The sequence below is a fragment of the Lynx rufus genome, unplaced genomic scaffold (genome assembly GCF_022079265.1).
Source record: "Lynx rufus isolate CCGP_SWC_20201006 ecotype Redwood Valley unplaced genomic scaffold, mLynRuf1.p SCAF_14, whole genome shotgun sequence".
NCBI classification, from domain to species: domain Eukaryota; kingdom Metazoa; phylum Chordata; class Mammalia; order Carnivora; family Felidae; genus Lynx; species Lynx rufus.
The window spans coordinates 60,147,128-60,171,648 of NW_025814828.1; the positions used below are offsets into that span (position 1 = coordinate 60,147,128).

Here is a 24,521-nt window from a genome sequence, read left to right on the forward strand (position 1 = left end):
TCTTTAAATCTTCTTCAATTACCTTCATAAGCTTTCTATAGTTTTCAGCATACAGATCCTTTACATCTTTGGTTAGATTTATTCCTAGGTATTTTATGCTTCTTGGTGCAATTGTGAATGGGATCAGTTTCTTTATTTGTCTTTCTGTTGCTTCATTGTTAGTGTATAAGAATGCAACTGATTTCTGTGCATTGATTTTGTATCCTGCAACTTTGCTGAATTCATGTATCAGTTCTAGCAGACTTTTGGTGGAGTCTATCGGATTTTCCATGTATAATATCATGTCATCTGCAAAAAGTGAAAGCTTGACTTCATCTTTGCCAATTTTGATGCCTTTGATTTCCTTTTGTTGTCTGATTGCTGATGCTAGCACTTCCAGCACTATGTTAAACAACAACGGTGAGAGTGGGCATCCCTGTCGTGTTCCTGATCTCAGGGAAAAAGCTCTCAGTTTTTCCCCGTTGAGGATGATGTTAGCTGTGGGCTTTTCATAAATGGCTTTTATGATCTTTAAGTATGTTCCTTCTATCCCGACTTTCTCAAGGGTTTTTATTAAGAAACGGTGCTGGATTTTGTCAAAGACCTTTTCTGCATCGATTGATAGGATCATATGGTTCTTCTCTTTTTTTTTTTGTTAATGTGATGTATCACGTTGATTGATTTGTGAATGTTGAACCAGCCCTGCATCCCAGGAATGAATCCCACTTGATCATGGTGAATAATTCTTTTTATATGCTGTTGAATTCGATTTGCTAGTATCTTATTGAGAATTTTTGCATCCATATTCATCAGGGATATTGGCCTGTAGTTCTCTTTTTTTACTGGGTCTCTGTCTGGTTTAGGAATCAAAGGAATACTGGCTTCATAGAATGAGTCTGGAAGTTTTCCTTCCCTTTCTATTTCTTGGAATAGCTTGAGAAGGATAGGTATTATCTCTGCTTTAAATGTCTGGTAGAACTCCCCTGGGAAGCCATCTGGTCCTGGACTCTTATTTGTTGGGAGATTTTTGATAACCGATTCAATTTCTTCGCTGGTGATGGGTCTGTTCAAGCTTTCTATTTCCTCCTGATTGAGTTTTGGAAGAGTGTGGGTGTTCAGGAATTTGTCCATTTCTTCCAGGTTGTCCAATTTGTTGGCATATAATTTTTCATAGTATTCCCTGATAATTGTTTGTATCTCTGAGGATTGGTTGTAATAATTCCATTTTCATTCATGATTTTATCTATTTGGGTCATCTCCCTTTTCTTTTTGAGAAGCCTGGCCAGAGGTTTGTCAATTTTGTTTATTTTTTCAAAAAACCAACTCTTGGTTTTGTTGATCTGCTCTACAGTTTTTTTAGATTCTATATTGTTTATTTCTGCTCTGATCTTTATTATTTCTCTTCTTCTGCTGGGTTTAGGCTGCCTTTGCTGTTCTGCTTCTATTTCCTTTAGGTGTGCTGTTAGATTTTGTATTTGGGATTTTTCTTGTTTCTTGAGATAGGCCTGGATTGCAATGTATTTTCCTCTCAGGACTGCCTTCGCTGCGTCCCAAAGCGTTTGGATTGTTGTAGTTTCATTTTCGTTTGTTTCCATATATTTTTTGATTTCTTCTCTAATTGCCTGGTTGACCCACTCATTCGTTAGTAGGGTGTTCTTTAACCTCCATGCTTTTGGAGGTTTTCCAGACTTTTTCCTGTGGTTGATTTCAAGCTTCATAGCGTTATGGTCTGAAAATATGCATGGTATAATTTCAATTCTTGTAAACTTATGAAGGGCTGTTTTGTGACCCAGTATATGATCTATCTTGGAGAATGTTCCATGTGCACTCGAGAAGAAAGTATATTCTGTTGCTTTGGGATGCAGAGTTCTAAATATATCTGTCAAGTCCATCTGATCCAATGTCTCATTCAGGGCCCTTGTTTCTTTATTGACCGTGTGTCTAGATGATCTATCCATTTCTGTAAGTGGGGTGTTAAAGTCCCCAGCAATTACCATATTCTTATCAATAAGGTTGCTTATGTTTATGAGGAATTGTTTTATATATTTGGGGGCTCCGGTATTCGGCGCATAGACGTTTATAATTGTTAGCTCTTCCTGATGGATAGACCCTGTAACTATTATATAATGTCCTTCTTCATCTCTTGTTACAGCCTTTAATTTAAAGTCTAGTTTGTCTGATATAAGTATGGCTACTCCAGCTTTCTTTTGGCTTCCAGTAGCATGATAAATAGTTCTCCATCCCCTCACTCTCAATCTAAAGGTGTCCTCAGGTCTACAATGAGTCTCTTGTAGACAGCAAATAGATGGGTCTTGTTTTTTTATCCATTCTGATACCCTATGTCTTTTGGTTGGCGCATTTAATCCATTTACATTCAGTGTTATTATAGAAAGATACGGGTTTAGAGTCATTGTGATGTCTGTATGTTTTATGCTTGTAGTGATGTCTCTGGTACTTTGTCTCACAGGGTCCCCCTTAGGATCTCTTGTAGGGCTGGTTTAGTGGTGACAAATTCCTTCAGTTTTTGTTTGTTTGGGAAGACCTTTATCTCTCCTTCTATTCTAAATGACAGACTTGCTGGATAAAGGATTCTCGGCTGCATATTTTTTCTGTCTAGCACACTGAAAATCTCGTGCCAATTCTTTCTGGCCTGCCAAGTTTCAAAAGAGAGATCCGTCACGAGTCTTATAGGTCTCCCTTTATATGTGAGGGCACGTTTACCCCTTGCTGCTTTCAAAATTTTCTCTTTATCCTTGTATTTTGCCAGTTTCACTATGATATGTCGTGCAGAAGATCGATTCAAGTTACGTCTGAAGGGAGTTCTCTGTGCCTCTTGGATTTCAATGCCTTTTTCCTTCCCCAGTTCAGGGAAGTTCTCAGCTATTATTTCTTCAAGTACCCCTTCAGCACCTTTCCCTCTCTCTTCCTCCTCTGGGATACCAATTATGCGTATATTATTTCTTTTTAGTGTATCACTTAGTTCTCTAATTTTCCCCTCATACTCCTGGATTTTTTTATCTCTCTTTTTCTCAGCTTCCTCTTTTTCCATAACTTTATCTTCTAGTTCACCTATTCTCTCCTCTGCCTCTTCAATCTGAGTCGTCATCGTTTCCATTTTGTTTTGCATTTCCTTTAAAGCGTTTTTCAGCTCCTCGTGACTGTTCCTTAGTCCCTTGATCTCTGTAGCAAGAGATTCTCTGCTGTCCTGTATACTGTTTTCCAGCCCAGCGATTAATTTTATGACTATTATTCTAAATTCACTTTCTGTTATATTATTTAAATCCTTTTTGATCAACTCATTAGCTGTTGTTATTTCCTGGAGATTCTTCTGAGGGGAATTCTTCCGCTTGGTCATTTTGGATAGTCCCTGGTGTGGTGAGGACCTGCAGGGCACTTCCCCTGTGCTGTGGTGTATAACAGGAGTTGGTGGGCGGGGCCGCAGTCCGACCTGATGTCTGCCCCCAGCCCACCTCTGGGGCCACAGTCAGACTGGTGTGTGCCTTCTCTTCCCCTCTCCTAGGGGCGGGATTCACTGTGGGGTGGCATGGCCCGTCTGGGCTACTTGCACACTGCCAGGCTTGTGATGCTGGGGATCTGGCGTATTAGCTGGGGTGGGAAGGCAAGGTGCACGGCGGCAGGGGGGGCAGGCTTAGCTCGCTTCTCCTTAGGTGATCCACTTCAGGAGGGGCCCTGTGGCAGCCAGAGGGAGTCAGATCCGCTGCCGGAGGTTTGGCTCCGCAGAAGCACAGAGTTGGGTGTTTGCGCGGAGGGAGCAATTTCCCTGGCCGGAACCGGTTCCCTTTGGGATTTTGGCTGGGGGATGGGCGGGGGAGATGGCGCTGGCGAGCGCCTTTGTTCCCCACCAAACTGAGCTCTGTCGTCCGGGGGCTCCGCAGCTCACCCTCCCTTTGTCCTCCAGCCTTCCCGCTTTCCGAGCAGAGCTGTTAACTTATGACCTCCCAGATGCTAAGTCGCGCTTGCTGTCGGAACACCGTCCGTCAGGCCCCTCCGCTTTTGCAAGCCGGACTCAGGGGCTCTGCTTGGCCGGCGAGCCGCCCCTCGGCCCCGGCTCCCTCCCGCCAGTCCGTGGAGTGCGCACAGCCTCGCAGCCCTTCCTACCCTCTTCCGTGGGCCTCTCGTCTGCACTTGGGTCTGGTGACTCCGTTCTGCTAATCCTCTGGCGGTTTTCTGGGTTATTTAGGCAGGTGTAGGTGGAATCTAAGTGATCAGCAGGACGCGCAGTGAGCCCAGCGTCCTCCTACGCCGCCATCTTCCCCTCTCTCCTCAATGGACATTTAGATTGTTTCCACCTCTTAGCTATTGTTAATAATGCTGTAATGAACATGGAAGTAAAAATTTCTCCTTGAGATACTCCATTTTTTCTTTTTTTAGTCCACGTGCTGACTTTGAGTAACACATTGACATTGAAACAGATATGATTCCTAACAGCATGTAATTTTTTGAGATGTCAGAAATACCTACAGACAGCAAACGCATTAAAGATAGATTTGCAGACCTAGTTTATATCCATGTCACAAACCAAACACTACTGAAGCTATTTTGTTACCTTTTTTTTTCCTCAAGCAGAAAAATTTCACAGGGCACATTTTTATCTTTCCAACAAAGGGACAAAAAAAGGAATATGTTGTTGGGAAGTAATGCCACAGTATCCACATAAAGCATCTAAAAATGTCTTTCAGAATTAAATAATGCAATTTCATATTTAAGACATACATTAAATTGATACAAAAAAAGCACAGCATCTATACAGTAAAATCAATAATTTTTTATATACATGCGTATATATACACATTCATATATACATAGGTACATATATACACATACACATAAATGAATGCACATGTATTAGAAAACCTTAAAAATTAGATGGAGAGTTGCTAAAAGCATAAGACATATGGTGCAAAAAATATCTTTGTCTGAAAAAAAATTCTAGCAGGAATAAAATTTTCCTAGTGGATATTCTGGCCCAGGATCACCCCAGAATAGCTATTACCATATTGACTATACTCAGAGAAGTATTTTGAAAAGTTTTGCTTCCAGTATTAAGGTATTAGATTAATGCTCTTTATCCTGAAATGGACTTGTTTTCAACCTTGCAAAAGGTTGTATTAAATGAGGAAGGGATTAGGATTAGGGTTAGAATTGCATGATCATCTAAAAAAAGTTTTATAAGGCGATGGCAGGAATAGATTCTGATAAGTGAACATAGATCTTCAAAGCTCAGAGTACTGGGAGTTGCAAGTTTAATGTCAGGGGTGACAAACAGCCCAGTCTGTAAACAAGTAAGAGTCTTCAATGAGCAATCCTGTTAGAAATACAAAGTCTGACCTCAGCCTCAGCAGTTACTTACTTGACACATCTCCAAAGGCAAGGGAATTAAAAGCAAAAATAAACTGTTGGGACCTCATGAAGATAAAAAGCTTCTGTACTACAAAGGAAACAATCAGGAAAACTAAAAGGCAGCCAACGTAATGGGAAAAGATATTTGCAAATGACGTATCGGACAAAGAGCTAGTATCCAAAATCTATATAGAACTCACCAAAATCCACACCCAAAAAGCAAATCGTCCAGTGAAGAAATGGGCAGAAAACATGAACAGACACTTCTCTAAAGAAGACATCTGGATAGCCAAGAGGCACATGAAAAGATGCTCAACGTCACTCCTCATCAGGGAATTACAAATCAAAACCACACTCATATATCACCTCATGACAGCCAGAGTGGCCAAAATGAACAAATCAGGAGACTATAGTTGCTGGTGAGGATGTGGAGAAACAGGAACCCTCTTGCACTGTTGGTGGGCATGCAAACTGGTACAGCCACTCTGGAAAATAGTGTGGAGATTCCTCAAAAAATGAAAAATAGACCTACCCTATGACCCAGCAATAGCACTGCTGGGAATTTACCCAAGGGATACAGGAGTGCTGATGCATAGGGGCACTTGTACCCCAATGTTGATAGCACTATCAACAATAGCCAAATTATGGAAAGAACCTAAATGTCCATCAACTGATGAATGGATAAAGAAATTGTGTATACACACAATGGAATAGTATGTGGCAATGAGAAAGAATGAAATATGGCCTTCCGTAGCAATGTGGATGGAAGTGGAGAGTGTTATGCTAAGTGAAATAAGTCCTACGGAGAAAGACAGATACCATATGTTTTCACTCTTAGGTGGATCCTGAGAAACTTAACAGAAGACCATGGGGGAGGGGAAGGAAAAAAAAGAGGTTAGAGAGGGAGGGAGCCAAAACATAAGAGACTCTTAAAAACCAAGAACAATCTGAGGGTTGATGGGGAGTGGGAGGGAGGGGAGGGTGAGTGATGGGTATTGAGGAGGGCACCTGTTGGGATGAGCACTGGGTGTTGTATGGAAACCAATTTGACAATAAATTTCATATTAAAAAAATACAAAGTGTGTTTCAATGCCATTTTTTTTTACATTAGAGTAATATGTTTGTCTTTGAGATAGTTTATTGTAAGTTAAACTTAGAATCAGGTTGCCTTGTACTTACTAGGTCCTTAGCCCTGTTTTATAAATCATAGAACATACAAAAGATGTGGAAAATTTACTATAATCTGCCTTCAATCTAGAATAGGAAGACTTCCTATAAAACATAAAACTAGCTTAAATAATATAATCAAGTATTTCCATTAAAGAAATCAGAGTATTCACTTTTCCTCAAGATATTAGTGCTTCCATTTTAGCTGAACACTTACAGAATCTAGCGTTTTAGAGCTGGGAGTAACTTTACAGAATTTCTACTCTAATCCTACAGTTTTCCCTTCCATGCAAAAAAGGGAGGAATTAAATCTCTGCCTCAGTTTATAGGCCTTTCAAATATAGAGTTGGTTTTTACCTTTATGAGTAAATTTGGTTTGGGAGACTTTTTCCTTTTTATGCTACTTCATTACCTCATTGGTGATTTTAGTTAAGGAAAGATAAGCAAGAAATGATAATGCATCATTAGCTGATTTTGAAACTACAACTTGGATTGAAAATGCATGATTAGAAACCATTTACAATTCAATACAAGAATCCCCAAGCTTGAAATGGAGCATTTTAAGACAAATGTAGGAAAAATAAAATGCCCAAAGAATTCAGATAATTATTTTACAGTGAGCAATCAATCCCAAATACCTAGACATTTATTCCAAAGTAGCAGATGTAGCAGAAGTACCTGGTGTAGTAAAAATTTTTAAATAAAAAACCACAGAGAGTGTACAGTAATGATGAGAAACATAGTGATTCCCAGGTAATTGGCAGCACCACTTCTAACTAATTTCATAACTATTTACAGTTATTCTTGAGTCTTATGTCTTATGTTATAAGCCATGTTATTGTATTGTGTCTTAAAGTCCTTTATACCCTAACTCTGTCAATAACCAAAACAACAAAATTCAATTCCCCAGGGACATACTCTTTGGCAAAATTCATACTGACTGCATATTTTGCATCATTGACATTTGTAGTTAAATGACCTTTTAATGCTCATTGGAAACTGTTACCACAAACTGCTGATCTGATATTTGTTCTCTTAGCTAAAGTTATAATTCCAGACTATTCTATATTTTGATGAAATGTATCAAGGCCAAATATATTCAGAGTAAGGGCATGTTCATTTAATCAACAAGAGTGTTAAGGGAGCACAGTTAAGGTACTGTCCTGATCTAGATCTGATTGGATGAGAGAAACTCTTTGTTCTGTTTTCCTTACTTCGCAGGTTTCACTGTTGCCACAGAAGCTGCTCTCTCAGTTACCAAGGAGCCCACATACTTCCAGCTGCCTGTTAGATATTGTCATCCCTATGTTTCATAGATATCTCATACTCAGTGTATTCAAAACCAGTCAGTATTTTCCCTCCTCCCACCCACCTCATGTTCCCCTTCTTGTCTCACAAGTGTTGTTATAAAACAAGTATACACAAAACATATGCTGGTTCATTTGGGCTGGAAAACTCAAGTGAGATTCTCAATACATCCCCCTCTCTAACCACTAATATCTAGTCAGTCACCATGTCCCATGGATGCTATCTCTTCCATATTTCTTATATCCATCCTTTGCTTTCTATTCACAGTGCTGTTCTGTTAGTTTCCTAGGTGGTCTCCCATAGTTCACTGTGTCACCTTCCAAGCCATCCTCCCCACTGTTACCAGTTAAGTTCCTACAAACAAGCAAGATATTACTCTTCTGTATAAAAACCATTGATTACTTGCCTACAAAGAAAACTTGAGAACCTTAATAAGCATTCAATACCTTTCCAGGTATAGGGAAGGAAAGACTTGCCCTCTGTGTTTCTAGGTTTGATAGCTGGGTCTATGAAATAAACTGATAGATGAAGAGGGGAAAAGGTATACAAATTTATTAATGTTTAATATGTGCACAGAGATATCACAGGGGAAAAGAATACCTAGTTAAGTGGTGAGCTTACATGCCATCTTAATAGGGGAAGGGAGAGAGGATGTAGGCTACTTGGAGGAAAAGATTTTTAGAAAAGATGAATGGGAGCTTAGGAGACTAGATGGAAGATATGTAACAAAGTTTGTCTGGGTCAGGTGTAAACTTCTAGTCTTCTCTCCTTTGATAAGTATCAATCTTCCCTGGTTGATGAAACTTCCAGGGAGATTTATAACATTGAGTTTCTTTTAGAAGATCTGTCTTTAAGTAGATAAGGGGAGTTCAGAGAAAGCCTCTCCTTGCATTTGCTGTTTTTCCAAGCGCTTCCAACTCAAATTTAATCATGTCAAAGAGGCATATTTTACGTGGCCTATTCTGCCACCCATCACAGGCTTATCTTCCCCTACATTTCCCTGCATACTCAAGCTATGTTATCCTAGAATAGTCAGAGTTCCTTGGTAACTCCAGATGTGTTTATACCTTTGCTGATGCTATTCTCATGGCCTGGGGTGTCTCCTCTTTGGATTGAGAAATCCTTCCCATACCTCAAGATGGAACTCAAAAGTTACTTCCTTCTGACACCGTTCCTAATAATCTCAGAATCACTTCTTTCCAAGCTTTTCCATGTCTTTCTTGAATTCCTTTGTGGAGTTTAGTTTATCTAACTATGTATTTTTATCTTTCTTTTTTTTAACAGAAGGAGTATGGCATGCTGGTTAAATACATAGTTTTGTGTTATGGGAGACTGGGGAAAGGTACCCAGGTTCAAATCCTGAATCTACCACTTACTGCTGAGATGGCCTACTCTTGAGAAAGTAAATTGATCTCCCTGAGGCTAATTTCATCATGTGTAAAATGGAATTAGTAATAGCATATATGCATCATAGGGCTTTTGGGAGGGTTAAATATGACAATGCTTATAAAGCATTTAGCTCAGTGCCTGGTTCATTGTGGAGTTCAATAAACATTACTTCCTGCTATTGCTGCTCTTCTTTTATTTATCTGTCTCCCAACACTAGTTTATAAATTCAATGAGGATTAGAAACCATGTCTTATCACTTTATTTTTCTCTACTTAATCTCTCATGGTTTTGTATACAGTGTTGCTACATGATAAATGATGCTGAAAACTTAATGTGAGGTAAAGCTGGAGGTAGGACCTGATCTACTTAATGTCCATGTGTGCATGCTATGAATATTAAATAATAATACTGACATTCCAAAATATACACACCAATATCAAATTTGTATAATTATAACTCTTATGTTACTCTAAACACAACTGTTTATATGCCAATCTGCATAGTTATGTATTGCCTTACACCTGCTATTTTTTAACTGCCTTTGATTCTATGTAGCAATCTTAATAATTTATCAAATATGTTTTAATTGAATATTTATATAATATATACTCTTATCAGTAGTTAGGAACTAGCAAATAGACTTACTATTATTTGGACAAGATTCTGTGTTCCATTAGTCCTAGGTTTGTGTTGTTGTTGTTGTTGTTGTTGTTGTTACTGTTGTTAGTGGTTGTGTGTGTGTGTGTGTGTGTGTGTGTGTGTGTGTGTGTGTATGAATTTAGCTGGGAGTTCTTATGCCTTTGAGCAGAATAAAACTGGTCCTATTAATTCTTTGTTTAAAATTCAACAATGACTTACAATTTTCTTAGAATAAATTTCAAAATGCTTTAGAGACCTGTAGAATCTGGCCCCAGTGTAACTCAGGAGACTTCTCCATCCTGTATCGTACTTACTCCATAGGCTCTCACATTCCCAGACTTTTTCTTCTTCATGTTCCTAGAATATTTAATATCTGTCAGAACTTTCACACACCATACTCCAGTGTTCCTTCTCATGGTTCTTCCCCATCAGGTCTCAGTTTTAATTTTCCATCCTTCAAGAGGCATCACCAAACTCTTTGTTCACCCAACAGCCCCCCCACAGCCCCCCAGGTCTAATTCTCCCAATGATACATTGCTTAACAGCTTATTCTTTGCAATCACATTTTTCAATTTGTAATTTTTTTAAATTTTCTTGGTTTAATATAGGTCTTCCCACTAAACCACAATGTCTATGAAAGCTGTGACCAGTGACCTTTTGTGAATATTTACTACTATATACTCAGCACCTAGAAGATGCACATAGTAGGCATTTAATAAATGTATTTGAATAAATGAATGAAAAAAATCATTCTGTTGAGTGTATAAGAATGCAAAGATAGCCTTCAAAGGAAGGGTATAAAGAAATCTACATAAAAAAACAAAAGGAAGTAAATAATGAAACTGGGTAGAGAAAAGGAGTTATGAGTGTGCCTCTTACCTTTGTCATAAGCATCAGATTTGTGGCTTTAACTGGAGGCTAATTTAAAAACATGTTTTTTAATATGAAATTTATTGTCAAATTGGTTTCCATACAACACCCACTGCTCATCCCAACAGGTGCCCTACTCAATATCCATCACCAACCCTCCTCTCCCTCCCACCCACCCATCAACCCTCAGTTTGTTCTCAGTTTTTAAGAGTCTCTCTGTAGGACTTATTTCACTTAGCATAACACTCCAGTTCCATCCACGTTGCTACAAAAGGCCATATTTCATTCTTCTCATTGCCACGTACTATTCCATTGTGTATATAAACCACAATTTCTTTATCCATTCATCAGTTGATGGACATTTAGGCTCTTTCCATAATTGGGCTATTGTTGAGAGTGCTGCTATGAACATTGGGGTACAAGTGCCCCTATGCATCAGTACTCCTGTATCCCTTGGGTAAATTCCTAGCAGTGCTATTGCTGGGTCATAGGGTAGGTCTATTTTTAATTTTTTGAGGAACCTCCATACTGTTTTCCAGAGTGGCTGCACCAATTTGCATTCCCATCAACAGTGCCAGAGGGTTCCTGTTTCTCCACATCCTCTCCAGCATCTATTGTCTCCTGATTTGTTCATTTTGGCCACTCTTACTGGCGTGAGGTGATACCTGAGTGTGGTTTTGATTTGTATTTCCCTGATGAGGAGCGACGTTGAGCATCTTTTCATGTGCCTGTTTGCCATCTGGATGTCTTCTTTAGAGAAGTGTCTATTCATGTTTTCTGCCCATTTCTTCCCTGGATTATTTGTTTTTCAGGTGTGGAGTTTGGTGAGTTCTTTATAGATTTTGGATACTAACCCTTTGTCTAATATGTCATTTGCAAACAAATATCTTTTCCCATTCCATTGGCTACCTTTTAGTTTTGTTGATTGTTTCCTTTGTAGTACAGAAGCTTTTTATCTTCATGAGGTCCCAACAGTTCATTTTTGCTTTTAATTCCCTTGCCTTTGGAGATGCGTCAAGTAAGACATTGCTACGACTGAGGTCAGAGAGGTATTTCCCTACTTTCTCCTCTAAGGTGTGGATGGTTTCCTGTCTCACATTCAGGTCCTTTATCCACTTTGAGTTTATTTTTGTGAATGGTGTAAGAAAGTGGTCTAGTTTCATTATTCAGCATGTTGCTGTCCACTTCTCCCAGCACCATTTGTTAAAGAGACTGTCTTTTTTCCACTGGATATTCTTTCCTGTTTTGTCAAAGAATAGTTGGCCATACTTTTGTGGGTCCAATTCTGGAGTCTCTATTCTATTCCATTGGTCTATGTGTCTGTTTTGTGCCAATACCATGCCGTCTTGATGATTACAGCTTTGGAGTAGAGGCGAAAGTCTGGGATTGTGATGTCTCCTGCTTTGGTCTTCTTCTTCAAAATTACTTTGGCTATTCGGGGTCTTTTGTGGTTCCATACAAATTTTAGGATTGCTTGTTCTAGCTTTGAGAGAAATGCTGGTGCAATTTTGATTGGGATTGCATTGAATGTGTAGATAGCTTCGGGTAGTATTGACATTTTAACAATATTTATTCTTCCAATCCATGAGCACGGAATGTTTTTCCATTTCTTTATATCTTCTTCAATTTCCTTCATAAGCTTTCTGTAGTTTTCAGCATACAGATCTTTTACATCTTTGGTTAGGTTTATTCCTAGGTATTTTATGATTCTTGGTGCAATTGTGAATGGGATTCTTTATTTGTCTTTCTGTTGCTTCATTATTAGTGTATAAAAATGCAACTGATTTCTGTACATTGATTTTGTATCCTGCAACTTTGCTGAATTCATGTGTCAGTTCTAGTAGACTTTTGGTGGAGTCTATCGGGTTTTCCATGTATATCATGTCATCTGCAAAAAGTGAAAGCTTGACTTCATCTTTGCCAATTTTGATGCATTTGATTTCCTTTTGTTGTCTGATTGCTGATGCTAGCACTTCCAACACTATGTGAAACAAGAGCGGTGAGAGTGGACATCCCTGTCGTGTTCCTGATCTCATGGGGAAAGCTCTCAGTTTTTCGCCATTGAGTATGATATTAGCTGTGGGCTTTTCATAAATGGCTTTTATGATGAAAAACATTTTCTTTATATGCGGTTGACTCAGGCCATCTGTGGAAAAGTAGGATCATTACAAAATAGTTTCATATCTCCAGTCAACATAATTACCTCCTATATGTTGAAAACTCAGAATGTTAGGGGTACTTAGGTTGGCTCAGTTGGTTAAGGATCTGACTTTGGCTCAGGTCATAATTTCGCAGTTCATGGGTTCAAGCCCCACATCTGGCTCTGTGCTGACAGCTCAAATCCTGGAGCCTGCTTGTGATTCTCTGTCTCCCTCTCTCTCTGCCCCTCCCCTGTTCATGCTCTGTCTCTCTCTCAAAAAAAATAATAATAAACATTAAAAACTAAGGATCTTGGTTCAAAATTTTTATCATTGACTGTGCTATCTTTGTTATATTAAGTGTCCTATGCCTAAGTTTTATAATCTGGTTTTTAAGTTTATTTATTTATTTTGAGAGAGAGAGAGAGAGAGAGTGCACAAGTGCAGGAGTGGGAGGGGGAAATGGAGAGGGAGAGAGAGAATCCCAAGCAGAATCAGTGCAGATACCTACAAGGGGCTCAATCTCATGAACTGTGACAACATGACCTGAGCCAAAATCAAGATTTGGTGCTTAACCAACTTAGCCACACTGGCACTCCTGTAATCAGATTTTTAAAAGAATTTTGTAATACATCCTAAACTATTTTAAAGTATTGTGTCAAACCCAAGTGGAAATTAATATATGCATCCCTTTTTGTCTTTGTTAATGTATCACAATTTAAAATATTTGTCTATACATATTCATCACATAATGTGTGATTTGTAAGTAAATTCCAATTACTTTAATATGTCTTAATACTATTTTTAAAAGATAAATTTCTTTGAAACATTAATAATTCTTTACTAAAAATTATATACTCAAATTAAATTGAAACATTAATATTTTGTTTTTAGCATTTAGGGACTATTTTGATAGGTTATAGAAAGAGGAAATGATATTTATATTCTTCAGTAGAGTGTATATCTGTGACTTCCTTTTCTTTTAATGAATAATTATGCCATGTTGCTAACTAAAGCTTGTGTGAAGGTTAAGTGGATCTCAAGTTGATTTTTGCATGTTCTCAATAATCCAGCAGTAATGCTATTTAAAATTTCAAGTTTTTCAATTTTCAAATAAATGTACTCCCTATGAAAATGAGAACTGATTTCACTCAATTAACTATGAGATACATAAACTCCTTCATCACCAGTGCTGTGCTAATGCTTATTTTGGTTCTATTGAAACAAGTTTTCTCTGTTGACAATTACTCTTGACATCAAAATTAAGTAAAATGGTATTTTCTCAGCCTAGTATTTTGTGAAGCAATACTATATAGGGGAGGGAAAAGTTCTCAATCCTCTAGGAGTCCCTTTGTAGGTCTAAAAATTAAACTGGCAAATACATTAACAGGAGAAAAGCATAGAAATGTATTGAATATAGCTTTCATATGATATCAGGACCTTCATTAGGAAATTAAGACCCAAAGAAATTGTTAAACCTCTTTTTTATGCTAGGTTTGATAGAGACTAGAAATTCCTGGAAAGATAGAGTAGGGCACAAAGCACAAGCTATGTCTATTAAACTGAGGGGAACCTAGCAAGTACTGTTCATTGATTTGATTTCTTCTCAGTATCCCTCTGTCTTGAAGATAAGGGTATTTTTTTCCTTGGGTTATAAGAAAACCACTTCTCATATGGAGGTCTTTTAACTTTCTTCAGGAGAAAGTAAGAGTGGCCTTCCTACTTCTTCCTTTCTCTTAAAATATTTAATGTGTCACGGTGCCATATTTTGGGGTAGCATGTCCTGAACCCTATCAGCTACTTTACCAGTTAGAGGTCAAAGTTTAAAAATACCTACCTTTAACCAATTTATACACAGGTAGGCACAGCTACCAAAAACAGTTAAAACCAATATATAATGTACCTAAAAGTATAAAGAAAATAATTTACCTTTATTTGAGTAAATGTGTATGGATGAATTATAGCTGTCTCAGGTTGAAGTTTAAGTCCATACTATTACAATATTACTAAGGAATATACTCTAAAAATTTATATATAGTCACACAAAAATATAGACGATGAAGCTTTAGACAATTCTGTATAGTACATAAACACCCAAGTAATATAAAAATGTGTCCTTAGGTCAGATTTTCAAGTGAGTTCATATAAAAAAAAGCTTTGTGGGAGGTATAATGTTTTATAAATTAAGTTTCCAGATTCATGATTAGATCAAATGATTTAAAATTAATACTTTTAAGAGGTTAACATTTTACCTGCTACTATTCTAAAATGTTGAACACATTTGGGGCGCCTGGGTGGCGCAGTCGGTTAAGCGTCCGACTTCAGCCAGGTCACGATCTCGTGGTCCGTGAGTTCGAGCCCCGCGTCGGGCTCTGGGCTGATGGCTCAGAGCCTGGAGCCTGTTTCCGATTCTGTGTCTCCCTCTCTCTCTGCCCCTCCCCCGTTCATGCTCTGTCTCTCTCTGTCCCAAAAATAAATAATAAACGTTGAAAAAAAAATTAAAAAAGTATTAAAAAAATAAATAAATAAATAAAATAAAATAAAATGTTGAACACATTTTATTTTATCAACCTTGCCATGAACACTTAGGGTTAAGATGATGTGATTTTAATTCACAGTTATCTTGAATAACTTCCAAGCTGGAAAAATCAGAAATGTTTGTCTTTGTACAATGAGGAATTTGAGTCAACTAGTAAAAGTAAAATTGTTCTAAATTGCTTTCCCTCCTTACATTTGATAAGTACTCTATATGTATTAGACATGCTCACTTTACCACCTTAAGGTTATACTTACTTTAAGGATATAAGATACTATAAATTACCCCAATTTGGAAATTCTTCTTGGAAAGTCCATTGTTTTCTCAAGATTCTTCTAAGTATTTCAAAACCTCCCAAGGTTGTTTAAGCAGGTGGGAAGAGGATCTCAGGATAGTCTATCTAATCATCCTCACCAAAGTCACTTTTGTCACTGATAATATTTCTACTATGTGCCAAGCACTGTTCTTGATGCTGCTGAATCAGTGGTCAATAAGATATGCAAGGGTTATTCCTAAACCACATGTTTAAGTGGGGAAAGACAGGCAATAGAGTTAAATAAACAAAATAGATAATGTCTCATAGTTATAAGTTTGCATAAGGAAAAAAAGTAAGCAAGAGTAATAGTGATGGAAGTGTATATTTTATATTGAGTCATTGGGGAAAGCCTCTGTGAGGAGGTTACATTTGAGCTGAGATTGATCTGGTGAAAAAGAAACATTCTAAGCAGAAAGAACAGCAATTGCAAAGGCCCTGAGTTGGGTATGAAAGCTTGGTATGTTAAAGGAAAAGAAAAAGGGTTAATGTGCCTGGGAATATTGCTTAAGAGGGAGAATGAGATGAGATTAAGTTGCAGAGGTGAGTAGAGGCCAGATCATGTGGATCCTCATAAACCCAGAAGGAGTTTAGACTTTATTCCAAATGAAACTATTACAGGGGTTTCAGGAGAGAATTAATATTTGTGATACCAAGAGAGTCCACTTAAAACAACAACAACAGCATTCAAATAGAAAGGACAAGTAGGCAGTTGATTATAAAAATTAATACCTCCGGGGACAGATTGAGGCTAGGTATATAAACTCGGAGCTCACCAATATACATGTAATTTAAAGTCATGTGAATTGCTTCGACTACTTAGAATGTAGAGAGAGGGCTCAGGACCAAGCCTTCAGGGTACTCTAAACTTTTATAGAAGTTACCAGAGAAGAAGAAGAATAAAAAATATTTTAGTCACGAGGGTGGGTGTCATACAAATTAAGTGGCTAAATGTATTCAAATCTGCTGACACATCAAAAGGAGTACAGAAGGGTGAATATTCGATTTGACAATAAGATGGTTGTCATTATAAATAATAATACATTTTTACCACATTAAAAGATCAAAGGACTATCCTGATGTCTACAGTAGGTGAGGAAAAATAATTTTCCCTCTACCGTTCTGAATTCCTGGCTGAGATCCTCCCTGTAATAAAAGACAGATTAACAAGAGAAAATCAAACTGAAGTTTATTAACATGTATACCTCATGTATACATGGGAACTACCCAGAGAAAAATCAGTAACTTCCTGAGGTAGCCTAAACACAGTTCTTTTTTTAATTAAGGTTTTTATTTTAATTCCAGTATAGTTAACATAAAGTATTATATTAGTTTCAGGTGTTCAATACAGTGATTCAAAAATTCCATACATTACTCAGTGCTCACCATGATAAATGTACTCTTTAATCTCCATCACCTATTTCACCCATCCCCCACTCACCTCCCCTCTTGTAACCATCAGTTTTTTCTCTATAGTTAAGGGATTTTCTTGGTTTCTTTCTTTTTTTTCCCGTTGCTTTCTTAACTTCTATATATGAATGAGATCATTTGGTATTTTTCTTTCCTGGACTGGCTTATTTCCCTTAGCATTATACTTTCTAATTCCATCCATGTTGTTGCAAATGGCAAGAATTCACTCCTTTCTATGGCAGAATAATATTCCGTTGCATATATACATACCACTTCTTTAATATTCCATTGCATATATGCATACCACTTCTTCTTTATTCACGTATTGATAGATACTTGGGCTATTTCCATAATTTGGCTATTGCAAATAATGCTGCTATAAACATTGGGGTGCATGTATCCCTTTGAATTAGTGTTTTTGTATTGTTTGGGTAAATACACAGTAGTGTAGTTGTTGGATCATAGGGTAGTTCTATTTTTAACTTTTTGAGGATCCTCCATACTGTTTTCCAGAATGGCAGCACCACTTTGCATTCCCACCAACAATGCAGGAGGGTTCCTTTTTCTCCACATCCTCACCAACATTTGTTGTTTCTTGTGTGTTTTTGATTGTAGCCATTATGATAGGTGTGAGGTGTTATCTCATTGTAATTTTGACTTGCATTTCCCTGATGATGAGTGATGTTAAGCACCTATTTACATGTCAGTTGGCCATCTAGAGGTCTTTGGAGAAATGTCTGTTCATATCTTCTGCCCCTTTTTTAATCACATTTGATTTTGGGTGTTAAGTTTAACAGTTCTTTATATATTTTGGATACTAAACTTAAGCCACCGGTTTAAATACCATTTTCAGCTTAAAGACATAGAAAAGAAAGGTGTGAGGACACTCATTATGGGGAAGGGGAGGATGGTTACCAGGAAAAGCACCATAAATAAGGGTAAGGTCTGTTATGCACATTTAAATCTGCAGCTTAACCACTGACACTCTTGATACCATTGATTCTCTTGTGATTTAGAGTCACACTTCTCTTCCTGGTACAAAGAGGGAGACACCCTTACAAATGGAGATTTCCTTTATAAATGTAAATTTTCCTTTCAAAAAGGTGACTTTTATTCTTCTCAGAGCTTTTCTGGTGTCTGCTGTTTCCCAATCAACTCACAATAATATATGCCATCTGCCCTTTTTTAACTGTATTATTTGTTTTTTGGGGTGTTGAGTTTGATAAGTTCTTTATAGATTTTGGATACTAGATCACTTATAAAAATCTTCTCCCAGTTCAGAAAAAGACTAATACCATATGATTTAACTCATATGTGGAATTTAAGAAACGAAACAGATGAACACAGTGGGGAAAAGAGAGTCAAACCATAAAACAGACTCTTAACTATAGAGAACAAACCGAAGGCTGCTGGAGGGGAGGTAGGGGGGATTGGCTAAATGGATGATGGCCATTAAGGAGGGCATTTGTTGTGATAACCACTGGGTGTTGTATGTAAGTGATGAATAACTAAATTCTAATCCTGAAACTAATATTATACTATATGTTAACTAACTGGAATTTAAATACAAACTTGAAATGAAAAATATTTAAAAATAAATTTATGCCCATGAGGCATATTTTGAGGTGGCATATTCTGCTCCCCTTCACTATGTGCTAACCCTAGATGGATGAAAGCCTTTTATCTAGTTTCTATAACTCTAAAACTTAGACAATGATATTTCTCTGACTTTTTGGTAAGATTGTTATGAAGAATATTGGACATATGGCAGGGAGAGTATATCATAAATGTAAAAATTCCATACAAATGTACATTAATGATAGTAGAATTATTTGTAATATTAGATTATAAACTTTTTTTAAATTTCTTTTTAGTGTTTATTTTTGAGAGAGAGAGAGAGAGAGAGAGAGAGAGACAGTGAGTGGGGGAGGGGGCAGAGAGAGACACACACAGAATGAAGTAGGTTCCAGGCTCCATGCTGTCAGCACAGAGCCTGATGTGGGACTCAAACTTAGGAACTGTGAGATCATGACCTGAGCCTAAGTCACAGGCACCCCTAGATTATAAACTTCTTAAGGGCCTGGGTTAGGCTTTAATGATCACTGCATCCATCACATGCTCAGCACAGTACTAACCAGTTATCTCAAATTCAATGGCTGCTCAAAAAAGAAAATAAAAATTTCCTAAATGAAATAAAGGGATGAAAAAGAAGGATGGAGTCTAGCTCTTTTTTACCTGCAGTCTCAGTTAGGATTTGGTGACTAATGTGGAAATGTTGGGTTGAGCAGCAAATGGTCAAGAAATAATTCTTGAGATGTCATTGGTGCAAAAAGGTGGTGTTATTAAAGCATGGGGACAGAACCCATGGGCAGAAAGAGCTGCACTGGGATTGTGAGGAGCAATTAATTATATACTTTCAAGTTGGGAGAGGGTTAAGAGATGGCATACGTCTCTAAGGAATTTTGGAAGTAAGGTTTCCAGGACCTTGAGGGGCTAGCTATTGTTAGGAAAAGGTCATTTGTTACTGTCTCATAAAACCTTAGTCATGAGATCCTTCAGATATATATCAGGGGGTCATATGCTTGGAGGATGATTGCTAACATATATCTTGGTGGATAGAAATAAAGGAAGATTCCAAAGGAATTTTTATATGTTAAAGGAGGCTTACAGGATCCTGGAGTTCAGAATAATGTTAAGCAAAGATTGCCTTTTGCCCTTAGCAAAGTATTAACACCAAGGCAGTTGAGTTCCTAGAGGTAGGTCACTCTGCCTGTCTTAAGGACTTGTCAATGGGCTATAAGTGGTAAGGAAATTTCTTTTTTTTTTTTCCTTTTGCCTTTGTTTCCCACCATCAGTGACTTCCTTGCAATTTTGAAAGATTTCCAGTGCTGACTCATGCCATCTAGCCCTTTTAGAAAGTAACCACTTTGAAGAAGATAGTAAGTAAAGGACTTGGAGACTGGGCTGCTTTCCATTTGTTATTTCTAAGATAAGCCATTTCCAGAACTTTTCAAATTTTCTCATTTTGGTTCACAGACAGAATTTCTGAAGTAAATTTTGTTTTTTTTCCCTGGGAGAACAAATTTATGAAGTTGTGTATCACTACATGGACATATTTTACCTGAGGAAAAACTGTTACGATAAATGGGAAACATTCAGCTTTTTGCCTTTTTTTTTTATCTTTGGAATTTCTTTGTGTGGTACAGATGTTAAGCCTTGTGAAGTATATAGTTTAGTACTTTGCACTACAAACAGAGTACAAGTAAGTGACCTTTGATAAGTTTTATGCCTAGCAAGTCTCTGGGATGAATCTGTTTTGTTTAGGTAGGGCAGACTACAAAACAAAAAATCTCACTTTCATTCTGTGCTAGGAAATGAAGAGTATTATTTCTGCAACTCTTAAACAGGATATTTAACACTTTCTTAAAGTCAAAGAATAAAAGTCAAATAATTTATGGTGATGTAAATAAGAATGTATGTAACATTATTTGTGATCCTTTTGTTGGTAAAAATAGAGTAAGTTAGAAATGCATTAATTCTTTCTGGTCTGTTGAGCTCAAAATGGACTTGAGGGTTGAAAGATTTAATATTACTTGTTAGCAGGGAAGAGGTTGCTGTGTTGCTAATGTGAATGCTAATATTTAAGTAGCATTAGAAAGAACATAGGTAGTTTTGTGTCTCTCTTTTAAAATCACATTGTATCCAATACGTGTCAGCTGTAAAGTAATTTTCCAGAAATGGTCTGATTTTCTCCACTGACTTCCATTGTAGAACTAGAGTTGTGTTTCCATGGAAAATAAATTTGGCCCCAAGTTACAATACAACATACTGAAGAATTCAGAAAATCTTATAAAATAAGGTATTTTGAAACACACATTTATCAGGGCCTAATAAAATAATACTAGCATAAAATATTAATACACTATAGTGGAACTTATAATAGCATGCCCCAAACTATTATCCTTCTTTTACAATTCTAAGTATTTTACCTTTCCACTTAAAGATATTTTACTTCTGTGATCATTATTGCTTTCTTAAATGTAACTATAATTTTTAAAGGTGAATTTGGTTTCCTTTATTCTTCACTGTTAGCCCCCTTATCTTTCTCTGAAGCATTCTTACCAATTTACATTCAAAAGTTATTACCCATAGAAGAATGACTAGAAGAAAATGCTCCAGAATGTTCACAATGCTTGCATCTGAGTTGTTGGAAATTTTAGTTTGTTTGTTTTTGTTTTCTAAGTCACCTAAAGAGATAATTTTTCATATCTATACCCTCTATAATCAGTAAGAAAGTATTATAATTTCCTTCTTTAAGTATAAATTTATATATAATAATACATTTAGTCAGATATATTTATATATTTGAATCATTTATATTTTGGTACTGATTGTTATCAGTTTTTTGATAAAATTTTTACAACAATAATATAAATAATTTCTGGATAAATAGCTTTTCTAGAGCTTATTACTCAAACTGTATCCTGGACTGGCAGCTTCAGGATCACCTGGGAACGCATTAGAAATTCTCAGTCTCCTGGGCTTATCCTCAGGAAATAGCAATCTGGGTTTTAGGAAGCCCTGTGGGTGATCAAGGTTCTAGAGCTATAGCAGAATCTCTCTCCCTCTTTCCCCTCTCCCTCTTCTCCCTTTCTCTGCATACCTCCCCCTTGCCTTTTTTCCTTCTCTCTCCCTCTGTGTCCCCTCTTCATGTGGGATACACACAGACACACACATTCATAACCTATATATAATTCACTGTGACCTCTCTCTATATAGAATATGTGTATTTGAAAAGGGAATTTTTTCTAAGTTTTCTGTTGCTGTTTGTTTCTGTCCTACCTTGTCCATAAAAAGATAATTGAGGCAGTTTTCTGATATCTATACTTGAGCTTTCATTTAGCAAACATGTTTTGCTAATGTATTAATGTATATTAAATAGTTCAGCCTACATTACAAATTTTTGAAACTCACTAACCAAAATAATGACTCTAGCAAGTTTTTATGGACTGGATTGTGTTCCTACAAAAATTCATATGTTGAAGCCCTAACCCCCAGAATCTCAGAATGTGGCTGACTGCATTTGGAGATAGGTTTTCAAAGAGGCAATTAAGTTAAAATGAAGTCCTTAGAGTGTGACCTACTCCAATGTAACTCATAAGAAGAGGAGATGAGCACAAAAACACAGGCAGAAGGACCACCATGTGAGGATAGAGCAAGAAGGTGGCCATCTACAAGCCAAGGAGAGAGGCCACAGAAGAAACCAAATTTGCCAACACCTAGATATCAGAATTCTAGCTTCTAGAATTGTGAGAAAATACATTTCTATTGTTTAAGCTACTCAGTCTGTGGTATTTGTTACTGTAATCCTAGTGAATTAGTACATAAGTAAAAATTATGGTATAATTCAATCTGAATATCTAGTGATTGCTTTTATGATACTATTGGATTGGGGCACCTGGGTGGCACAGTCGGTTAAGCCTCCAACATTGGCTCAGGTCTTGGTGTCACAGTTTGTGAGTTTGAGCTCCACGTCGGGCTCTGTGCTGACAACTCGGAGCTTGGAGCCTGCTTTGGATTCTGTGTCTCCCTCTCTGTCCTTCCCCTCCCCTCCTCTTCTCTTCTTTTCTCTTCTCTCTCTCTCCCTCTCTCTCTCTCTCAAAAATAAATAAACATTAATTAAAAAAAAAAAATAAGATACTATTGTATCATGTTCCTTAACAGAAAGCTACAGCTTTACAAAGAGTGCCAGAGACCAGTATGAAAAACTGTTCACCATGCACAACAACATGCTAAAGCTCTATGAGAATCTTGGAGAATACTTTATTTTTGACTCTAAAACAGTGAGCATAGAAGAATTCTTTGGTGATATCAGCAACTTCCGAACTTTATTTCTGGTGAGTAATATAGTACATCTTAGCATTGTAAGCCCTGTTGTTTTTGTGTTTTAAATAATTTCTCCTATTAGCATTTTATGTACCTATTGATCATACTGATTTCATGTTTTAGTCCTTTAACAGGAACTCACAGATATTTTATACCTGTGACATGGATAAAAATTGTTGGCAGGCTTAATATATAATGGGGACTTAAATGAATTATCTTCGACTTTAGGTATATATGGGAATTTTTGTACTGAAATTTTATAAGAAAATGAATGAATTGGTACTTGATGTTGATTTTTATATAGCATAGTATTATAATTTGACCTAGCTTAAAAGTTCATATCTAAAATCATCTTTCACTTAATACATTAAAATGCTATGATTTGTGAACAAGTTTTTGTCAGTCTTTATGAGAAATCGATTCTAAATTAGACTTTGTAAATGACCTTGAATACTTAAATTTTCTTTCAAAATATCAGCTGTTTCAAACTGTAACTCTTGGGGATAACAGTAAATATTAGCATTAATTAGAGATGGGATATCAGGGTGCCAGTTATGATGCTAGAGGGAATCAAAAGCTTTACTGTATAAATGTTGTGGAAGTACTTGTCCGTATCCAGTGAAGGAATAGAAGAGCACAGAGTCCAATTATGATAGTAATAGAAAGATATGCATAGTAATTGATATATACATCATATCAAACAAGTAAAGTTTGATAAACTTTAAAGAAGGAATTCTAGCAGTTATCCCCAACAGGAAGATCAATTAGCAAACTAATTCATTGCAGTTTGAGGTATGTCTCTATCCCCAAAGCAATTATTTGCTAAATAAGGCTCTGTCTCTTAATTGACTGTATTGCCCCATGAAAAATATTGGATTTTGGTGTGACTTGCACAATCTGGGAGATACAGATATTTCTGTGGAAAATATTTGCTTTAATCTACTAAGTTACAACATGTAACCCAGAGCACATGCTATTTTTGGGTAGAAGCTAAATCAAAAACTTTCATAAATATGATGTTGTTTTTTTTTTCTGAGAACAATTGCTTATTTTGGTCTTTGTTCTTTACTCCTTAATAAACACACATATTTAACTTTATAGCTGGCCAGGAAGTAGTAAAATGTGTTCTGACAATGACTCATGCAACTACTTTCAAAACATAAAGTTATAAATATGATGTGAACCTGTGAATGCCTATCTTATATCTACTTGGACTATTTTCAGGAAGAAAAAAATATGTTGAAAAAGAATGGAGACTAGAAAATACACTTCAGTTGACACATTAAAAAGATGAATCCAATAAATTGTCTATGAATAGATGGAGATAAATATAATTAATAATGTTAATCTCTATTAAAAAGTGCCTTGTTTTAACATGGATTGGATCTGAAAACACTGTCTGTCATATTAGTGCCTCTCACTTCCCCTATAGTCACAGATAGAATTTGATATACTTCTCCCATTTTACGGTATTTGTTTAAGGACAATTCCTGTGTGGCAACCTATGTTTAATCATGTTAGCCAG

At 36.8% G+C, this 24,521-nt stretch overlaps 1 protein-coding gene across 1 annotated transcript in view; it reads left to right on the forward strand.

Moving 5' to 3' along the window:
* DIAPH2 (diaphanous related formin 2) overlaps positions 1 to 24,521 on the forward strand; it is a 1,004,420-nt gene that overhangs the window by 719,344 nt on the left and 260,555 nt on the right. Inside the window, exon 24 of the mRNA XM_047076289.1 lies at positions 22,843 to 23,007. Within this exon, the coding sequence (XP_046932245.1) occupies positions 22,843 to 23,007 (165 nt within the window). The remainder of the gene's footprint in view (positions 1 to 22,842; positions 23,008 to 24,521) is intronic.